Source organism: Pipistrellus hanaki (assembly GCF_964339955.1).
Source record: "Pipistrellus hanaki genome assembly, chromosome: 14".
Lineage (NCBI taxonomy): Eukaryota > Metazoa > Chordata > Mammalia > Chiroptera > Vespertilionidae > Pipistrellus > Pipistrellus hanaki.
The window spans coordinates 39907650-39929306 of record NC_140516.1 but is presented as its reverse complement, the minus strand read 5'-3'; the positions used below and the strand labels follow the sequence as shown (position 1 = coordinate 39929306).

General features: G+C 34.1%; 1 protein-coding gene across 11 annotated transcripts in view; it reads left to right on the top strand.

Moving 5' to 3' along the window:
• The window catches only part of NT5C2 (5'-nucleotidase, cytosolic II), a 108911-nt gene that overhangs the window by 65455 nt on the left and 21799 nt on the right, over positions 1-21657 (top strand). For 8 of the 11 annotated variants that reach the window (XM_084903855.1, XM_084903853.1, XM_084903854.1 and 5 more), the window contains exon 3: positions 10018-10091. In XM_084903855.1, the coding sequence (XP_084759981.1) occupies positions 10018-10091 (74 nt within the window). Of the gene's footprint in view, positions 1-10017; positions 10092-17959; positions 18021-21657 lie in introns of those variants that run through there. The other 3 variants (XM_084903850.1, XM_084903851.1, XM_084903857.1) reach the window with 2 other exon arrangements.

The window sequence follows — 21657 nt, the reverse complement described above, 5'->3', positions numbered from 1 at the left end:
ACATACAACAACACGAATGAATCTCAGATATATTGTGCTAGGAAAAAGGTGCAGAATCAACTCATGATGTTTCAGGGGTTGGGGAGGCTATTGCAAAAGGACATTAAGAAATGTTTGGGGTTGATTATGACAATTGTTACATCAGTGTATACAATTGCCAAGTTTACCAAATTTACACTTAAAAATGGGTGAATTTTAAGTAAATCATACTTCAGTCAAATTGGTGGGGAATGAGACGTGAACTGCTCCTTAATTTGCTTATTTAACTTTTTATAAATGAAAAGGTATTCTTAATTTGTATTAAAGAGAATGTATTTGGGGAAATACAGGTGCTAAAGGATGAGTAATACAGGAAAAAATGCACCCTCCTTTCAGTGTCACGATTGAACCCTAGTCCTCTACAGTTGTTAGAATGCCTTTTATTACTAAAACTGCTGCTGTCTTAGTTAAGAGGCCAGAATGAATTTTATCATTTGCTATTAAATTCTAAATTTTGACTGACCTGTTTTTTTTTTCATTATAGGCATAGTCAGTAACTTGTTAATTTGTCCTAATGACAGCATCGATAATCATATTTTCTTCTTTCATTTTTATCCCACAGAGTTCAGTTTTGAAGATTTGCTGCATTTTATAATTTATCTTCTGTACATTGGTCTTAATTTTTTTTTTTTAATGGGGAGAAAAGGAGTAAGAATTTAGACGAAAATGAGGGGAAAGGAATTGGGAAAAGATAATGTATTTAATTAGACTGAAGTTTCAGAATAGTAAATTTATTTGCAGAAGTAGTTATATCTGGTTTCTCCCTTAATTTGTATATTTTTCTTATTTTGTTAGTCCTCCCACCATCCTGCTCTTATTACTGCAGTTTCTTCACTTGAGAACGAAAGTGAAGGGAATATTAATGTCTCTTAAACATTTTTAATGAATCTCCTTAAAGTTTGCTTTAAAATCTTTGATGGAAACATAATATGATCATTACTTTTAAAAATTTTTCACTTTTAAACATCTCTGAAATTGGGCTGCATCTAGCAGTATAACCATCTAAAACTAAGTTCTTCCAGAGAGCATTTTATTTCTTTTAGTCACCTGGGGGGACAGCATTAACCATCCTAGCAGTGTGAATGCAGACTGACATGGCTCTTGTTCAGATTCTTTGGGAGATTTTGCCTCTCCCTGACTCAAGGCAGAGATGCACAGATTTTCTGTTGCTCCTTCTATGATGTAAATTTATTTCTTCTTTATCCTCTTATGGATATATCCCTTTGATATTTTAGCTTTATGAGTTTCTGAGTTAATTTATGTTTTATTTTAGAAATGATAATATGCTGCTTGGTCAGACTTTTAAAGCACAGATGCTGTTCTGTTAGAATCTGGTAAACCAAATGTATTCTTCCTGAGGTTGTTCCTCAGAGAAAATATTAGGACAAATTAGTAAGCAGTTACTGGCTGGATTTATGAAAATAAAAATTATAATGCTACTAAATAAAATACTTGCTTTTATAATCTAGTCCAAAATTTCTTACTCTGTCTATATATTCATGGTATTTGAACTTTAAATTTTTAGGAATTCATTTCATAAATTAGAAAGTTCTTACCTATAGGTTACCAAACGAACTTTTTACTGAAGGATGGGGACACTAAGGCAAACTATAGTCTTGCCATTAAGTTTTTAACAACTTAGTTGAGAGATACTTTGCATACCATTCAGTTCACCTTTTTAAAGTGTACATTTTTTGCCTGGCTATCACGGCTCAGTGGTTGAACGTAGACCTACGAACCAGGCGGTCATGGTTCAATTCCTGGTAAGGGGCACTTGCCCAGGTTGCAGGCTTGATCCCCAGTGTGGGCGACAGTGCAGGAAGTAGCCTATCAGTGATTCTCATCATTGATTTTTCTGTCTCTCCTTCTCCCTTCTTCTCTGAAACCAATGAAATATATTTTAAAAAATAAAGTGTACGTTTTAAAAATAAGTATTTTTATTGATTTCAGAAAGGGAGAGAGAGAAACTAATGATGAAAAGTTATTGATTGGCTGCTTCCTGCATGCCCCACACTGGGGATTGAGCCTGCAACCCCGGCATGTGCCCCTGACTAATCCAACCATGACCTCCAGGTTCATAGGTCAATGCTCAACTGCTGAGCCACACTGGCCGGGCTAAAGTGTACATTTCAGTGGTTTTAGTCCATTCAGAGTTGTGTAACCAATACCACTATCTAACATTAGAACATTTTCATCACCCCCAAAAGAAACCCTGTACTCATTAACAAAAACTTCCCCAATCCCTTCCTCCCCACACAGCCTCTGGCAACCACTAACTGGTATTAACTTTTTAGTTTAAGTTTAATTTTTAGTTCAGTTAAATATTGTTTGTTTTTTTGCAAGGCCCTATGCTAAGTATTGGACTCGAACTCTTTGAAATCTTTGGGTGTTCTAAATAAAAGTTACTGCAGGCACAAATATTTACATCTGTCCTGTACTTAATTTTTTTCCCTAAATTAGTTTTCTGATTTTTGTTTTTTATTTTTCTATTTCCTTTTAGGAAAATCTCTAATTTATTCTCTAGGACAATGGTTTTCAACCTTTTTAATCTCATGGCATATATAAACTAAGTACTAAAATTCTGTGGCAGATAAAAAAAAAATTTTTTTTTGCCAATCTGACAAAAAGAAATGTATAATTTTGGTTCATTCACACTCGGCGACTATTGTGTTGGCCGTTGTCATTTTTAATATTTGACAGTCTAAGGAAAAAGAGGTCAATACCCCTAACTAAATAGTTGAGTATTGCATATTTAAAATTTTTTTACATGCACTAGCTGGTTTATCTCAGTGGATAGAGCATCAACCTGTGGACTAAAGGGTTCTGGGTTTGATTCAGGTCAAGGGCACATGCCTGGGTTCTGGCTCAATTCCCAGTAGGGGTGTGCAGGAGGCAGCCAATCAATAATTCTCCTTATCATTGATGTTTCTATCTCCCTCTCCCCCACCTCTGGAATCAATAAAAATATATTTTTAAAAATTTATGGTGCACCAGTTGAAAATAGCTGTTTGTAGGCTAATCTTTATTTTTTATTGTTTTGTGTAATTTAACAATAACTTGAGTTCTCTCTTTAAAAATATCTTTATCATCACTGATATTTTCTTCTAATGAGTAGAAAAAGGAAGAATTAAATGTCAGTTATATTGTGCAGTGTCTGGCTTCAAAGTTTATAATCCAGTAAAGAATATAAAAACTACCTATGCATTTTATGTATATGACAAAATATAATAAGTGCCAAAATAAAGGATTTTGCATATTCAGACCTCTCACATAGATCACAACTCTATGGAATTTAATTGTTGCTGAAATCTCTTTAGATAGAAATCTGAAACTCAGAAGCTCACTGTCACATAATTCTTAAAGTCACAATAGTTCTTGAAGTCACTTGAGATTGCTGGGTCTCGAAAAATAAGTTAGAGAAAGCTGAGGAAGACATTTCAGGTATTGGGAACACCATAAAACAAAGCCTCAGTGGACCTTTCTGGAATAGTTAACTCATTTTGACTATTATAGCAAAAGGTGCATGATGTGGAGAATGTGACATAACTGATTTTGGAAAAATGGTGAAAATCTGAAGTACTACATGAAGATATAAAAATTTTTAATTTATTAATTAGGCAGGTAGTGAAGAATGACTGATGGTTATTAGGTAGAAGAACAACATGAATGCAACTATGCTTTAGACAGTGCTTCTCAAACTAGGTAATGGTAGAAGACCAGTTTTTAAAAAAATTTCCAATTTGTTTTAAATGTACACTTATAAAATGTAATAAAAATGAAATACTAGAAAATGAAGAGACAAAGTGTGCCTACTTTTGTATTACACATTTAACAAATAAAAATTTTCTCATTACAAAAGTTTTTAAATATAGTTTCTGTATATATCATGTCATGGATTAATAACAACTGTTCACAGACTAGCATTAGTTTGTGGACCACATTTGGAGTAGCACTACTTCAAAGCAATTAATTTGGCATTAGTTTGTAGGCAGAATAATTGGGAGATGGTTGCTAAAAAATTAATGAGTTTCCCTGGCCAGTGTGGTTCATTGAGTTGGAGCATCATCCAATACATAAAAGGTCTTGGTTTCAATTCCAAATCAGGGCACTTGTGTGCACATGAGCACATATTCTTTCTCCCCTACCTCCCTCCCTTCCTCCCTCCCCCATTCTGCCCCCCCTCTCTCTTTCCTTCCCATTCCTCTCTCTTTCCCTCTCTAAAATCAATGAACATATCCTCAGGTGAGAATTTAAGAAAAGAAAGAAAGAAAGAAAAAAAAAGAGTTAATGAAGACCTGGACAGATTGTTAGTGTGAATTGAATAAAACATCTAGGATTCAGAGATATTTGGAAATTTAAACGAAGGCACATGAGATTATTAAAACGATGTGGATTTAAGGGAGAAGAAAGAATAAAAAGATATTAACTAGATTTTTAGTTTTAAGTGGGAAAATTAGACTGCCAGTAGCAAAAATAGGAACTAATTTGGGGATAAAACATAAATTAGGTTTTCAATAAAAATTTACATTATAACATTTTTTCTATTAAGTTAAATATGCACACATACACAGATACATCATTTGGTTCCTAATCTCAGTTTGCACTCTCTAAAAAGCATTTGTAACTTTTTCTTTTATTATAACAATTATACAAACCTATAACCAAAATATGTCCAAGAAGATTTAATACTTGTATTCTTAGTCTCATTTGTTGTTGCAGTAACTGCTTTGGGCACTTGGCCAGGAAATTGTGACTCCTAGGCAGTGGGAGGAGTTAGGGATAAAGTTTACCATTGCCAAAGAAATTCTATTCCAAATGGATTTGTGTGGAGCAACAGTGAGATCCAATGACAAGTTAAATTAGACACAGAGGTGTTTTCTCCAACACTGTCCCAGAAGTTACATGCTGTTGAGGGCCTGGTTTCAGACTAAAAAGTCTTTTTGAATTTAGGTTAAAGTCATCCAAAAAAAAGTCTCCTAGGGATTTGAAGAATTTTGTTATGACTTCAAGAACTATTTGATTCAGATAGTTTCACACTTTGCAAAACAGCAACCAGTGACAGATGAGGTAATGCTGCTTTGAATTATGTGTTAAATCTCAAAACGATTGAGTTTGTTATGTACAGAATTTCACATTTAGTAAATTGCATGTTCATGGTCCTTAAGTGGGAGAATATTAGATCACTCTCTTAATTCATATTATTTTGTCTCATTTTTATAGTTATATGTATGTTTACTTATATAGAATTTCTTCATATTTCATGCCTTACTACAGTGGGATATGATAGTAAAAGCTGTTACATTTGTTGTTGTGTTGGATCTGTGTCTGATTTTATGTGTTCTTGTGTCTTTTTCCTAAAGATTGTTTCTCTTCATGCTCAAATCTCTATCTTGCCAGATGACTTAGTGTGAATGTAGGAATTTCTGTTTTTTAAGGTTGGATGCGTTAGTTCAGTTATGCTTCTTAGGGTGGCAACTTTGTACTTTATTTAAAACAAGCTTTGGAATTTCACAAATATATTTAAGCTCTTAAAGATAGAGGTGGAGTATGTTTCACTGGTTAATAATTTAGAAAAGTGACTCAAGTAAAGATAAAGTCAAAATCCTGAAACCAATAGAAATGTTGGTTTCTGCAAAGCAGGTATCTTTTTGTTTTAAATGCATGGTGGGACAGTGAGCCAGTCTTTTAATTGATACACTCCCTAACACTTGCTTTTAACAGTAAAGAATAATCCTTAGTTTGAGGCCAAGAGATTGTTTTCCTTGAAGACTGTGTCCTGGAGACATGATATTTCTGGCTCAAGGCTATTTCTCTCCTGGTCAGTGCATACTTTCAGCATTTGGACATTTATTAACTTTGTAAAATTTAGCATATACTATATTATTGCAGATATCTATAATGTAACTGTTAATTTTATTATTATAGGTTTCCTTATACATTTTAGATATTTGCACAGGAATTAGATTGAATTCCCTATTGCCCCTCCTCCCATGTTTTGTAGCATAAACTAGGCAAAGAATAGAAGAGATGAGAATATATGTGAGGCTTTTCTTTTTGCTTCATAATAGACATGAATTAGGGGAAATAGGAATGATTGTTTCTTTTTTTAAGTTCAAATATTGTTTCTGTGGGTGAAGGTAACTTTCAAAACTCAGCTTTGAAAATGGAAAAGATATTTGGTAAAAGATCTTAAAAGGAAAAGGTCTTACTTCATAATTTTAGGCACTGAGAAAGTTTCTTAGCTCTGACTACTCCCTACTGCATAGCTTCTAGAATATATGTCACAAAATAGTACGGTACTTGTTTTGTTGTAGGCATTTAACAAATGTGTTGATTGAATAAAGTGACCAACCAGTCAAAGAAGAAAGAGTGAAATTTGATAGATATTTAGCAGTGATTATTTTGGCAAAAACAAAAGATTTTCATGTTATTGACATACGTCATTTATAGAGTTTGTATGGATAATACCTAAGGTGCATTATGATGTTTATATCCTTTAAAAAACATGATGAAGTGAATAAGCTTAATTTCTTTTCTGGCCAAGAAAGAAACTAGTAAACAATCTTGCTGGATCTATAAATAGTTTCTTTGTATCTTAAGGACTGATTGAGTGATATTAGCAAAGTTTATTTTCTCCCTGATTTTTCATTGTGCCTAAAACCAACTCCCATCATATTTCTATTAGAATCAAAACTGTTTCTTTTATTGTGTGGTCCTACATCTCTCTGCTGGATTGTACCACAGGAAGAAAAATCTCCCTGTCGTTCCTGCCTGAATTCCCACAGAATATTTTAGGCACGTCAGCTGTTTGGGCTCTGAGCAAGGATTTGATCCAGTTGGCACCCTAGCCTGCATTGAAAGTGTGTTTGAAAAGCCTAAGCATCAGTGGTAACATTGTTTCCAGAGTTAGAAACATTACTTTGTGTTTTTTACCCCTGTTGTGACTTCAAAGGATTTATGTAACTGGGGAAAAATGACAATAAAGAAGGAAGTTTGGTAAATTGCTAGAAGGGTCATGGTGATATATTTGAGGTAGTGGTAAGTTTTTAAAAAGGTTTGGGTGGATGTCATTTATTCTCTCGCTCCTTGTATCTTTCAGCTCTCTGCTACTCTAGCTTTACAACATGCAATATCTCACTATTAAGTTAGGGACACTGACCTCTTTTCCCTTAAATTGTCTAATTAAAGAAACAACAACAGCCAACACAACATTAGCTGTTCAGTGTGAATGAATCAAAAGCACACCTACTTTTTTTTTGTCAGATTAGCAAAAAAAGTATATTTTTTGGTGTGCCACAGAATTTTACTAATAAGTTTGTGTATGCCATGAGATGAAAAAGGTTGAAAATCGCTGCACTACTCTTTTCTTCCTCTTTCTTCCACCATTTACCCAAGACAACTTAAATATTTATTTTCTAGAAGACCAGGTTATTTTAGGGAAAGAAAGTAAAAATATTTTATATAACATCTCAGGAACTAAGTTTTATAGAGCTAATCAAGTATGCATAGCATGGTGTAAGATGAGTAATGATTTTTATATTTTTCAGAAAAGCTCTTAATTTAAGGGCCAATTGACTGTTATTGATTAAAGTATTTTAAGCTAATGTTTATTTTTCTTTATTTAAAATTGATATATTCAGCCGAAACCGGTTTGGCTCAGTGGATAGAGCGTCAGCCTGCAGACTGAAAGGTCCCAGGTTCGATTCCGGTCAAGGGCATGTACCTTGGTTGTGGGCAAGTCTCCAGTAGGGGGTGTGCAAGAGGCAGCTGATCAGTGATTCTCTCTCATCGATGTTTCTAACTTTCTATCCCTCTCTCTTCCTCTCTGTAAAAAAATCAATAAAATATATTTAAAAAAAATAAAATTGATACATTCTGAGATGAGAGAAAATGTTTTCTATTAACATTTAAAACAATATATACGCTGGTGAAGAGTTAAAAAAAAAAAGTCAATACCTAGATCAGTGGTTTCCAATTTTTTTTTTGAGTATTTCATCACTTAAAGTCTTAAAATATGTAATATTTACTCCTGTATGTACTTAAAAATTATATATTATCCTTATTTATATATAGTAGAAAACATACACAAATTAGATATCTTTAAATGGTGAAATGAATATAAGGAGAAGATCTAATATCTTCTTTTTCCCCCAGTAGTCTTCTGCATTCCCTGGTGTAGTCAGTCTTCTTTGGAAATTATTGACCTAGATCATTAATGGGCGAGGGTAGCCCAGGCATAGTTTTTTTTTTTTTTTTTTTTTTTTTTTAAATAAGTTCCCTAGGTGATTTAAAGCATTTTTACTTCTCGAAGTTACTTATGAAAGAAAGGCAAAGAAGAGTTTTAGCAATAGACCATAAATCATTCAGAAATTTTGGCCACGAAGCTGGGGTTCAGATGGAAAGGCAACACTTATTTTCAGAAATGATTAAAACTTACCCCAAAACACCATCATGGTAATGATCTACCATACTATTGTTAGTTTTCCCTTCATAGTGATCTATTTGAAATTTTAATTTATTAAAAATTTTAAAATGATTATTTCATTTCTTCAAAATCTGGTCATTTGTTCTTGCTTGCAGGATAAAGTCCATACTCCCCTGTTAATCTTGGCTTCATAGCTTTTATTGCCCATTCCCTCCACCCCTGTTTCTCTAGAAAACCTCCTTTTGCTAAAACAAACAAAAGTACAACCAAAGAAAACTCAGCTTCAGCCATAATAAATGTTTTACCATTCATTATAAACCTTGTCCTTGCTTGGTTATTCTGCCTGAATTGCCTTTCTTGCTTTGTTCTACTGGGAAGCTTCTATTCATTGTTTAAAATTCAGCTCGAACATCTCTTCTGGTCTCTAAACAATTGGTGCTCTGGCCTTCATGATATTTTATAGCATTTATTGACTTGCTATAATTATTTGCTTATAAGTCCTTCTCCTGCTAGGCTGAGATTCTCAAGGATTGAGATTCTAAGTTAAAACAGAAGTTCCATGAGGGCAGGTACTCTTTTGTTCACTGCCATAGCGTAGTTTCTAACATATAGTAGGCACTCAAGTATTTGTTGAATGAATCTGTAATTGTGTCTTTAGTATCTGTCATCTGATAGGCTGAAATGAACCTTTGTCTATTAAATAAATTACAAATGAATGAATTATAAAGTCTCAGAAATAAACTTATTTTATGGGGTTATATTTTGAAAATAACTAATTCACTCAAGTTTTGACTACATGGCATTGTTAATACCAAAACAGTAAAAAAGTCCACATATTTTCATGTAACCTCTTATTTAACTTAAAGTATAAAAAGGACTTGAATACATTTATTATGACTTACTAGTGACCCAGTGCACAGATTCATGCACATTGAAAGGAAATTAATTAGAAGGTGGCCAGCAGGACAGAACTGGGCCATACGGGTTGGAGCCAACTTCCCACGGTCCCTCCCCAGCGTCTGTGGAGTGAGTGGGGTCCCTCTGGCAGGTGGGTCCCTCCGCCTGGCCTGCAGGGATCAGGCTGAAACCGGCCCTCCAACATCCCCTGAGGGGTCCCGGAGTGCGAGAGGGCACTCTGCAAAGTTGAGTATGGAATGCAAATGCAACTGTGTAGTAAACCAGATTCTGGGCCAACAGTGCCCCAGCAACAACGTAACCCATGGCAACCCATGGCGGAGGGTGGAATTGCGCGGCCTCATAAGGAATTGAGCTCTCCCTCCCCTCTGGTTTTGGGGTGTGTCATCCAAGAACCACCACTGCCAAGTCACTGCAGCTAGGCAGCTCCTGTGTTGAGCTTCTGACCCTTGGTGGTCAGTGTGCATCATAGCAACCCGTCAGATGGTTGTACACTTAGCAGGTTAGCCTTAATTATATATATTAGTAGATATTGGTACTTAAATGAGAAAAATGTAGAAAGACGGCCAAATAATTCTGTTAAACCAATTTTTTCCCCCCAGTATTAATTGAGATATCATTGTTTACTCTTTTTTCAGGGTGTTTGTGAACCGAAGTTTAGCCATGGAGAAAATAAAGTGTTTTGGTTTTGATATGGATTATACACTTGCTGGTGAGTAGCACTTTTTGGTTGTTTAAGATTGCTTTAGATTATCCACAGTAGGCAATTGAATAAACACTTATTGATTTAATTATATATATATTACTACTTCTGTTGAGATTTGTGAATATTGAAATTACCAGATATCCTTGACATTTAATTTGCTACAGATAGGTAGACCACTTGCTAAGTTATTTCAGAGACCCTGGTAAGAAATGATATGGTGAAATAATACATTTTGTGTATATTTGGGCACTTTTGGCCTTTATTTTATCAAGCTGTTACTAATATCTCTCGCTCTAACACAAGGTAAATTTTTATCAGTTAAAAATTTTAATGTTATCTTTAAAACAAATGGAAAATGTGTTCATTTTTCATTGAAATGACTGCATACATATTTATGTAAAGACTTTTAACAACTAGAGCTATTAGCTTTGTTCAATATCAAATAGATCTTAAACATTAGCACTGAGATATATTTGAAGTAATCAGTGCCTTAATCAATAGCTGTAAATTCTTTTCAGAACTTGCAAAGTTTTTGTTAAAATATTTGCAGTCTGAGACAAATATTAATGAAAATGTAATTTAAGAAGTAGTAGGGATGAGGGACTTAAGTTGAGCCTCAGAAAAGAATGTTTAGAAATTTTCTCTAAAATATATTGTTATTAAATTCACAAAAACCTTTAAATTGTATAAATTATCTTCAGGAAATTTTTTTTATATAACAGTACTAGAAAACTGACTTGTTTCAAATTTTAAAAATCTCAATTTGATGTTCAGTTTAGGCTATAAGTAATATTAATGTACAAAAATGAATAGATGCAGCTTATAGGTACTTGCCACATAGATGTGGCCATGATATTTACTAAACAAGTTATGTATTAAAAATATACACTGAATTGATATGAATTCCTCTCATCCATACTGTTATTTATTTGGTTTCTTGTTACCTTAAAGTGTGGAATGCAAAGTTTTTGCAACATTTTGGTTTTTCTCATTGGACACAGGCACTTTTGGGAGCACTTGTCAGAAAGCAGGTGGAAGCACTGTACTTTTTCAGTGTAGTTTTTGCTGTCCAAATCAAGAGAAAATACTACAATCTGTCTTACTAAAATTCTAGCTCTTCTGGGGAAGGAATGACTAGGTAGTTGAAAGATATTATCTAGGCAGAAATAGGAGTTACTGGGGTCAAAAAATGACAAACTTTCCCCCTCTTCGTTAAGACATTCTTTAAAAAAAAAAATGCACTTATTGATTTCAGAGAGGAAGGGAGGAGAGAGAGAGAAATATCAATGATGAAAGAGAATCATTGATCAGCTGCCTCCTGCTGTACACCCCCTATATCACAGAATAATGAAAAATGAATTCTCTTTATTTAATGAAAAAGTCACTGAATCATAGTCTTTACACTTTAAAAATACTTTGATTTCTTTTTATTTGCTTTTTTGTTGTTTTTTGTACCCCTGAATGGGAATTGGACCTCCTGGTTCATAGGTCGTTGCTCAACCATTGAGCTACACTGGCCAGGCTGGCAAACAATATTTTTAGTGATACAGAGTTACCATTTACAGCAAGCATGTCAAACTCAAAGGCTAACATTGGCCAAATAAGGTTAAAGTTTGTGGGCTGCAAAAAAAAACCCCCCCAAAAAACCTTCAATTTTCATAGAAACGTAGGTTTATTTCAATAGAGACATGCTGAATACAGAAGGATGAAATAAATGAGTAATTGTTAACATAAAACAATAGAACGTTTTAATAAAAATATTTTTCTTGAACATAAGCTTATCAGATGCTTTATAACTGCACAATTTAATAAGCATAACACAAATAAACCTATTTTTCTTAATCTCCGAAAGCGAAATACTTCCTGTTATGCATGCCAAACAAGTCAGTACAAAACTAATGAAGTGGCCATCAATTGCTAAAGTATTCGCTGTTAGCATTAGTGGAGAGAAGTAGTGTGGCTGTGTATAAGGCACATAAGAGAAATGAATGCAACACAATTATAGTAATTAGTCATTGGCGAATGTTGTTCATTATTAATGCACAAAATTCGTGCAAGCATAGGCCCTTGCAGCCAGCCCTGGCAGCTTCGTCTGGAAAGTTGTCCAGATGGTTGTTCCACTGTCCAGCCTTCTGGTCTAATTAGCATATTATGCTTTTATTACTATAGATAGAGTGCATATACAGGATATTGTAAAAATTAAGTTACAACATTTTTATTAATGTTTCTTACATACTGTTATATTGACTGGGCTGTGGGTTTGCCATGCTTGATTTAAAGCTTATATGGATTACTAGTTTTTAGAGTTACAATATAGTGACATTGATACTGAGCCTAGTGTTGATGCATCTGAAGTGTGTGGTAAGACATCTCAAATGGCAGGCATGATTTGAATGATACGTTTATTGAGAGATGGTGTTTATTGGCTTAGGGGTTATCATACTGCCCAATTTTGTTCTGAGAAAACATCTACATAGGGCTTTTCATAAATTTCTTTCATAGTTTTCAATGTGTGAAATTATATGACTCTTATGGAAAGTGTGGGGAGTAGGATCTAATTCTGGATATAAGCTATTTTCATAAGGAAACAGCTCTGTTTTTGATATTCTTAGATAATGGGCACAGAAGATTTCCTTTGGGAGGGTGGTGGTATGATTTGATTTGGTTTTGATTACTCACTTACTTTGAGAGTATTGTTCTTCATGCATGGGGTTGATAGACTTGGTGGTGAGTAATCATTTAAAGCTTTGATTTGTCACTAATAAATAAGAGGATGGGACAAGTATACATACTTGGACTTGAAGGATTTTAAAATGTATGTATAATAATTCTCAACTTGTAATTTTCGGAAAGTAAACTATATAGAATGAAGTTGGGGAGGTTTGTTTTTTTTTATTTGTTTTAGTTTGTTAAAAGAAATTGATGGGTTTACTTGTATTCTTTTAAAAAATTATGATTTTTACAGTGTTTATTAACATAATCCATTCTGATGGGAACCTTATTATTGTCATCTCATCTGAATACCACTTATACCTTAAACAGTTTTTCAGATGTGATCTTATCATCAGCTATCTCTGTAATTAAAGTAATTATGCATATTTTATGTTTTTATTAGTTCATCTGTAAGATTTCTATGTAATTGATATTTTTATATAAAATTAAAAACAAAACAAAAATCCTGTCTATTGACATAAATTAATTTTTCCTGATTGTCTTGAACCTAAAGAAACTTTAATTCTGAAATCTGCCTATAGGAGCAGTGCAGTATTAGCATTTAGCTCCTTATCTGAGTAATACTGTAAGTTAATGCTTGTTTTTATAATGAGTGTATACTAATTACTTTTCTAATGAGTGTGTATTAATTATGCTTTAGTCAGTTTGTCTACTAAATACAGCTGAGTTTATTTACGAAAGTCAATATTTAGAATCTAGGTAATACTGAGTCTTGTATATTAGCTTTGCCACTGTCCAACAGTGGACTATGTTTTATATAAAAAGTACTTGGCAGGCCTATTTATTATTCCTCTCTTACCCCAAATTACTTTAGCAACATTCTTTGTACGTGATGTATGTATATCAGTGTTGACAAAAAAAAATTCCAAACCTAAAGGAAGGTTAAAAGAGGTTATTTGAGCCAGGGTAGAGGGTCAGATCTGGAAGCAAAATCTGAGAAAATTGAGAAAATGCTCTAGAGAAGAAGAATTTTGCAGTTTATTTTTTTTAAATTTATTTTTGTTTAAAAATGCTCAAGAGACTTTAAAAAGGCCCAAAGGCATCCAGGTTTAATTTAAGATCATCCTGAGATGATGTCCATTGTTTTCTCCTTTTGTGAGGCATCAATTCAACCCTTGTAATGAGACACCCTGGTAATTCTCATTGAGTCATGGCGATTTCTTATGACTCCCAGTATCTGTCATAAATGTCCATCAGAATATGAATGATGAGAAACAATATCAGAAATTATCGAGAAACATCGCAGATTTTGTTTGAATATCCTTTCTGCATTATTCTTTGCAACCAGGCCCAGTGATTATCAATTTGAGTAGTGGAGATCATGATGAGTATCACCTGCAAAGACCAAGTGAACTAAAGGGAGATTTTTAAGTTCATCAAACTTGAAAAAGTCCACTTGTGAGATAGCCAGTAGGTAATTCTTGTCTTGGTTGACATTTTCAGACAGATGAGCTGCTTGCTGTCTCAGGATCATGCAGGACCCATCTGGTATTAAATGCAGCTTTTTCAGAACAGAAACCAGCTAACACCCTTCAAGGTGAAACACCCTTTTGCAGTTCATTTTATACATTAAAATCAAAGGAGGAAGAGACAAGGAAGGTTCATGAAATTCATTGGTGCCATATTAAGATGGCGAGAGAACGTAAAGCAGGGAAATACCTCAGATTTAATAAAAAATAAAGCAGATATATATTTATTTTACATTGATGGGTACAGAATAGTTAACATTTAAAACACATAGTGTACAGAGGTATGAGGACAAATAATAACAATGAGGAATGTTGGGATCAGTTCCTCCTAGTGTGGAAGTGTGCCAGCTCTTGACCCATCAGCATGTTGTTTATCCTCCCTGAGTCTAGCTAGAGAGAGAAGAGCATCAATGATGAGAGGATCATTGATCGGCTACCTCCTGCATGCCCTCTACTGAGGATCAAGCCTACAACCCAGACAACTGGGAATTGAACCATAACTTCCTGGTTCATGGGCAGCTGGGCTATTTTTAGTTAATTTTTGTACATGATGTCAGGTAAGGGTCTAACTTCATTCTTTTGCATGTTGATATTCAGTTTTCTCAACACTGTTGAAAAGACTGTCCTTTCCTTCTGGAATAGTCTTGGCATTCTGGTAAAAAATAATTTGGCTGAAGATGGAGATAGAACTTTTTTTTCTTTTTAATGAAACATACAACATTGTAAACCTTCATGTCCATGCTTCATCATTTCTCCTTAAAGATGAAGCTCCTTGCAGTAGTGGTGAATTAAATTAATATGGAACATCAGCTGAGTTGAACTTACTATGGATTGTTTATAAATTGGATGCATCTACTTGAAGTTCTTAGTGTGATAACAGCATATATCTTTTGGAAAAAAAAATATTTCTTTATTGAGTTCAGAGAGGAAGGGAGAAGCACAGAGAGGTAGAAACATCAGTGATGAGAGGGAACCATTGATCTGCCACCTTCTGCACATTCCTCACTGGGGATCAAGGCCACAACCCAGGCATGTGCCCCTGGCCAGAATCGAAGCTGGGACCCTTCAGTCTGCAGGCTGACGCTCTATCCACTGAGCCAAGCCAGCTAGGGCTACAAGCATATATCTTGAAAGGTGTTGGGTATAAACCAAAGAAGGTAACCTTCATTATAAAGGCGAGAATTTCTCATTGTCCCAAATCTTGATTAAGTACCCAGAGCATCCTTCTCACAACTGGGAAAATGTAGAACTTCCACATTACCTTACTCCCCACTCCTCCAAACATGTCTACTCTATGCAAGATATTTTGTGTTGGAGAGTGGGCACCTCCATTTGAGTAAAGTTATTAGTAAAAGTGATTGCCCTCCAATGTATTCTTGAGAGATTTATCAATTTGTGAACGGGTAAAATGTATACAATTGATGAACTATAGAAATGTTTAGTTTGATAAGTAAAATGCATTCATTATCCCCTTAGTGGTCTTAAAAGCACTTTTGAACTGGGTTTTTTGTTTCTTGTTTTTCTGAAATAATAGAATAATAGATAAGCAGAGTGCTTGAATAGAGAAACTAGAGTAACAAATGAAAAACAACAACCCAGGAATAAGAAACTACAAAAAAAGATGAAACTCGAAAGAGGAAAAAAAACAGGATTGTGGTTGATAAAACTATTAATAAAAAATAAATTGGAAAACATCTCATAAAACCAAATAAAATAAAAATCTATTGGGAATTTATTATGAAGACTCTACCCAAAAAGAATAATTGTGAAGACAAAAAAGTGATAATTTAGTACTAGAGTCCAAATAAGTATTTGAATCAGTGATTCAGTTAGAAAAGCTAAACTCAGCCGGGCCAGTGGTGGAATGGGTTTGCATAGCTGGAAGGTTTGTTATTTATAGTTTTGACTAGAAAGCAATAAAGTCACTTTTATGTAAATCCTCCAAAGGGATTTGAAATGACTTGTAAAATTAAAAACGTGAAAAAGGGGCCAGAAGACTAGTTTTTATAAAAGAAAACCCTTAAGAAAATATGCTTCCAAATAGATATTATCCTTCATATAATCACTTTGTTAGGGAAAACTTATTTTAGTATCACTGTCATTAGACATTTTAGAAATTCTTTTGGAAGTCTTGTCAGAATCAGTTTATAAATCTAGTTATATTTTAAGTAAATAAAAATTGAGGTAGTTAGAAATTTAAATTTAAATCTTTTTTTATATCATTGATCTCAGGTTAGTTATAAAAAAATTTATTATATCTGTTCTTACAGTAAGGTCTTTAAATAATTTTGAAAAGTAGAAAAAGTCCTCAAGTATCTGTTTACACGAGAATTGGAAAGATTTTATTTAAAAGTTTCCTTAAAATACTCTGGTTTTAAAGAACCAACATTACATAGCCTAAATAACTAGAGATCATTAGTGTTGATTATATTTACAACATAAAAGCAAATAATACTGAGTCTTGTATAAAGCAAATAACTATTCTTGTGTGGTTAGGTTGGATTTTGTTTTTTATAGTGATTGGTGGTGGTGGTTTCTCCTAGTTGTAATGTTTTTAGGACTTTTAGATATTATATTTAGTCATTTATTTCTGTTTAATACCATTTCTCATAAAAACCCAGAAGTTGGAGATGTCTGATGATCTATATTTAGCCTGAATATCTGTAGGGCAAACGATTCTCTATACCGTTAAAGTAATACATATCTTAAAAGTGTCAGTATCGTAAGGGTTCCTCATGTAACTTTGAGACAGTTATTTTGCTAGTCTGGGTAGTTTCTCTAACATTATGAAAGTGCAATAATAAGACTGCACTTACAAGGGCAAATATCCACTGACAATAAAAATTTAAAATTTTCTTTTTTCTACATTTAGACATCGGGTTAGGTTTTTAGCAACATGAAGTTGGTTCTTGTCTATATTATATATATATTTTTTAAAATATATTTTATTGATATTTTTACAGAGAGGAAGAGAGAGGGATAGAGAGTTAGAAACATCGATGAGAGAGAATCATCGACCAACTGCCTCCTGCACACTCCCTACTGGGAATGTGCCCGCAACCAAGGTACATGCCCTTGACCGGAATCGAACCCGGGACCTTTTGGTCCGCAGACTGACGCTCTATCCACTGAGCCAAACCGGTTTCAACTCTTGTCTATATTATGATGGCAAATTTAGGTGTTGGAAAGGTAGAAAAGTGGGTAATTAGGTGTAGGTAGACTTAGTTTAAATAGGTACTTAAAGACAACATGAGACTGCTCTGGTTTATTCTTATAATCATTATTTAGTCTGTTTCAATTTTAAACACTGCTCCAACTGCATTAAATTTCTGCCATATTAACCTGAAATATGCTAGAGAAAATAAACTAAGACAAAAATAAATTATTGTTTTTTTCTTTTAATTTACATTTCAGGATCAGACTTGGCTTGTATTCCAGGCTCAGGGTGCCAGAAAAGTAAATAATGCACAATACTCAATGTTTATTTTCAGTACCCTTGTTATGGGCAATTAAACGAATTTTAGTGATGATCACAGGCTTCTAAATAGGAGGGGACAGTAACTCCTATAAATACCAATTTCCAAATACTATCTCTCCACTCCAGCCCATCACAGTTTTAAAACCTGTTTTTGTTATTTTTTGTTTTGTTGCTTTATTTTGTTTTTTTAACAGGAGAGCCAGTGTAACTCCTTCAAGACTGGAGTGACACACTCTGCATCTTCATCTGCCTCATGTGAGTTCTCATTTTTGGCAGCAGCACTCTGCTAGGCTGGAACCTCTGTAGAGGTTTGCCCTGCCCCCGCTGGCGCGATATCCCTCTCTTTCCCCCCTCCCAAAATCTAGAATCTACTACCACAAGTGTGTCTTGGTGCAAAGGTAAAAAGTGCATGAGAATTCCAGACTTCCCTGCAGAAAGTTTCTGGCTCATTTCAAAGGAGTACTGTCTCCTCTTACCTAAGTTCTATCTTTTATGAATAACATCACTCAAACAGAGCTTATAGCTCTTATCCCCACAACATGTGGTTGATATCTTTTGAAGAACTGTTTTTTTCCTTGGAGATGATGGAGTAAAGAATATCTTTAAATGCTCTCAATAGCTTTAGCTTTTCAAAGCTTCGGTTGTTCTCTTTGTAAGCCGGCTAGTTATATAACCCGAGGACATTGTGTGCTGCCCTAGTGGCTGAAGCAGTCCTCTTTTTTGGACTCTAGCCCTTAAAATAACTTTTCCCTTTGTCTTTGGATATTGGGTAAATTAGGATAGGCCTGAGGACTTTCTCAAAGAAGAAATAAGCATTACATGTGTGAGGTTAGGTTTACTTTGAAGCTACTGGCTGTGTTTTGGGAAGTCAGTTGTAAGAATTGAGCTTGAAACTATGCATCATTTACTGGCCATTTTTTCAGGAGAACTTAAATTAGAGCCTGTGTAGCTGTGGAGAGGCGTAGCACTCTATAGTCAGAGGTAACGTATATCGTTCTCCACATGTGTCAAGGCTAGCTCATTGTTTGAAAGAGGAATTTTATTTTTTTACTTATGTATGTATTTAATTGTCAAATAATGGTGGTACTTTGTAGGCTTCAGGAAATAGTCATTTTTTGCTATCAGGTCAGAACAAATTGTGATTATTCCCAAGGGACATTTATAACAAAACTTCTAAACTAGTGCTCTGTGCAGCTGTGGTTCTGTTTCTCAAGCCCTGATTGTGCTTTATAACTCTCTGACAGATGATTTAATGACCTGGGAGTTCGTGTTGCTGAAATGATTATCCAGGAAGCTTACGAGAAAATGTCAATAGCTCATAGTTCTTACTGATTTATATAGAGCTTAGTGAAATAGATAGTGTTGTCAAAGTGGAGCTTGGCCTCTCTCTGCTAAATCCATTCCCATCTATGACTAGAGCAGTTTATTTTGGACTAGATAAAAGAAATTGGAGGGATAATGGGTTTCAACACCCAAGTTTAAGTTTTGATGAGCTATGTAATCTAGAAATTCACTTTAACAGTGGTCGTGTATTTATATAATACACGTGGCATTTATAATATACCCCACAGAGAACTTGGAATGAGACTTAGGAGTAACCCAAATTCTTGCTTCAGCTAATGTTTGTACTTGCTGTTATATAACTTCAGGTCCTCAAATGGGGAAAATACATCATATTTTTGGGAAGTACCCTAAACTCACTGAGAGAAAGGAAATATAAAGTTTATTTCTATAGGTGGAATTTTTAGAAGGTCATTTCAGTTGAACACTTGAGAGGAGTTCTGCCCTGGAATAAATACAATGTGGCAAGTGTAGAGAGTTTTATTTTTTCTGTTATTCTAGGGTTTGTTCTGGCAAAATGGGGATCTGAGATTTTATCTCCCATCTCATTTTTTCCCCTACTAAAAATTCTGAACAAATTATTTTGGATTTCAGTCCAAAATGTGTCATAGACATGGTTTTAATCACTATTACTCCATTATTCTATAAATTATCTGATTTTCTAACTAGGGAAAATCGCTCACTTAGGGAATTGAGGGTTGTTGGGTTTTTTTTGTGTGTGTGTTTTGTTTTGTTTTTGCCTCCCATTCTTTTTTTTTTTTTTTTTTTTTTTAATTATTATCTGTGTACATATTTTAACATTGTCCCCCCGCCTCCCATTCTTAAGGCAGATCCAGCAAGTTGTTATTCTGAAAAAATTTTAATTGAAAACATTTTATATAGGCCAAATCATAAGAGTCAATGAGTTACGCAAATTAGTTCGCTATACTGGAATTTTGTTTCATTAACTATTGTTTGAAGTAAGCGGGGCTTTGTAGATTGGGAACTAATTTTTGTTTTATGGAAATTTTAAAATGTTATTTTCTATTACTTGTGGTGAAATCACTGGGTGGGTATGAGATATTGCTTTATATTCTCAAACTAATGTAAATTGCTTTCCTGTTTTTATGATAACACACCTACCCTGCCCTGTTAATGTGTATGAATAGTTAACACTTCCTTTATCACAGTAGATATCATCTAGATTTAAGATTTTCACACTTGAGACTTCAAAAAAATTTTTTTGTGTGGGGTGAGGATGGGGTTGGAATTGATGGGAAGAAAAAAATATAGCCAGTTTTGAAAATGCTAGCTGGGGTTAGCATTAGCATTAACTTGTTAATACACCTCGAGACAAAAAAGAAATGACAACTTTTGGGGGGTGTTGTTCAGATGAGATGAAACTCAGTGCATCTCCTAAAGGACCTTAATAATTCTAGGCTTTGAAAATATGACACATGTTTAAAGGACTTTGAATGCTCACCTTGCTTCTTTAAAATTTCAATTTAATTTTTAAAAACAGATCAAATACATCAATAATGTTACAAGTTTTAAAAAGTATAAAAGAAGTTACATAAAGTTTTCCTTCTTCCTTCTACTGTCTTTTAGCCATACATCCATCTTCCTTCTGTGGAGCAACCAGTATTATGATTTTCTTTTATGTATTTTTATGAGTAGTCTAAAGCAGTGGTAGCCAACTGGTGGTCCATGAGGTCAGAAAGGTTGGCAACAGCTGGTTAAAAGATTGCTTTTGGAAAAGGAAAGTTGAATTGTACTCATTAAAATATTAGCATTAACTTAGATAGGCAGAATAATTGCAATGAAAAAATCAGTTGGAGCCATAGGTTATATGTTAAATCATAGAAAGGAAAACTATAATAATATAATGATAATAGTTGCATTGTTATGAGAATGTAGGAATAGAATGGATTTGTTTTTGTTTTTGGCCTCATTTGGCATTTAGCAAGAAAACAGGTCTTTTTTTGGAGGGGATCTTTTTTTTTTTTTTTTTTTTTAATATGACTTACCCACCCCTAGAGACTGATGGAAGAATGCTTACCTAGATACTAAATATTTCATTTGGAAGAAACTAATTAAAGGAGCAACATTTTGTTTATGCTGGATTGCAGTAATGACTCTAAAAAGTATTTTTTATTATAGAAAACTTCAGATATATACGATACAAGAGGAAAAACCCCATATTCCAAAATCCATTTTATTTCACCTGTAAAAAAACAGTAGTATGCTTCTTTGGCAAAAAAGAAGACATTATTTTTTAGACATATACTTGCACATCCCAATTCCTCTATAATCACATCTAATAAAATGAATCACAATTCTTTTTTTTTGTGTGTGTTTTTTTAATCCTCACCAGAGTCTATTTTTTTTCATTACTTGTCAGAGAGAGTGGAAGGTTGGGGGGGGACAAAGAAAGAACAAGAGAGAGATTGCCTCCCACACATGCCTTGACTGGAGATAGGGCTCAAACCCCAACCCAGGTATGTGCCCTTGACCTAAATTGAGTCCGAGATCCTTGGGTGCAAGGGCCAACATTCTAACCACAGAGTAACAC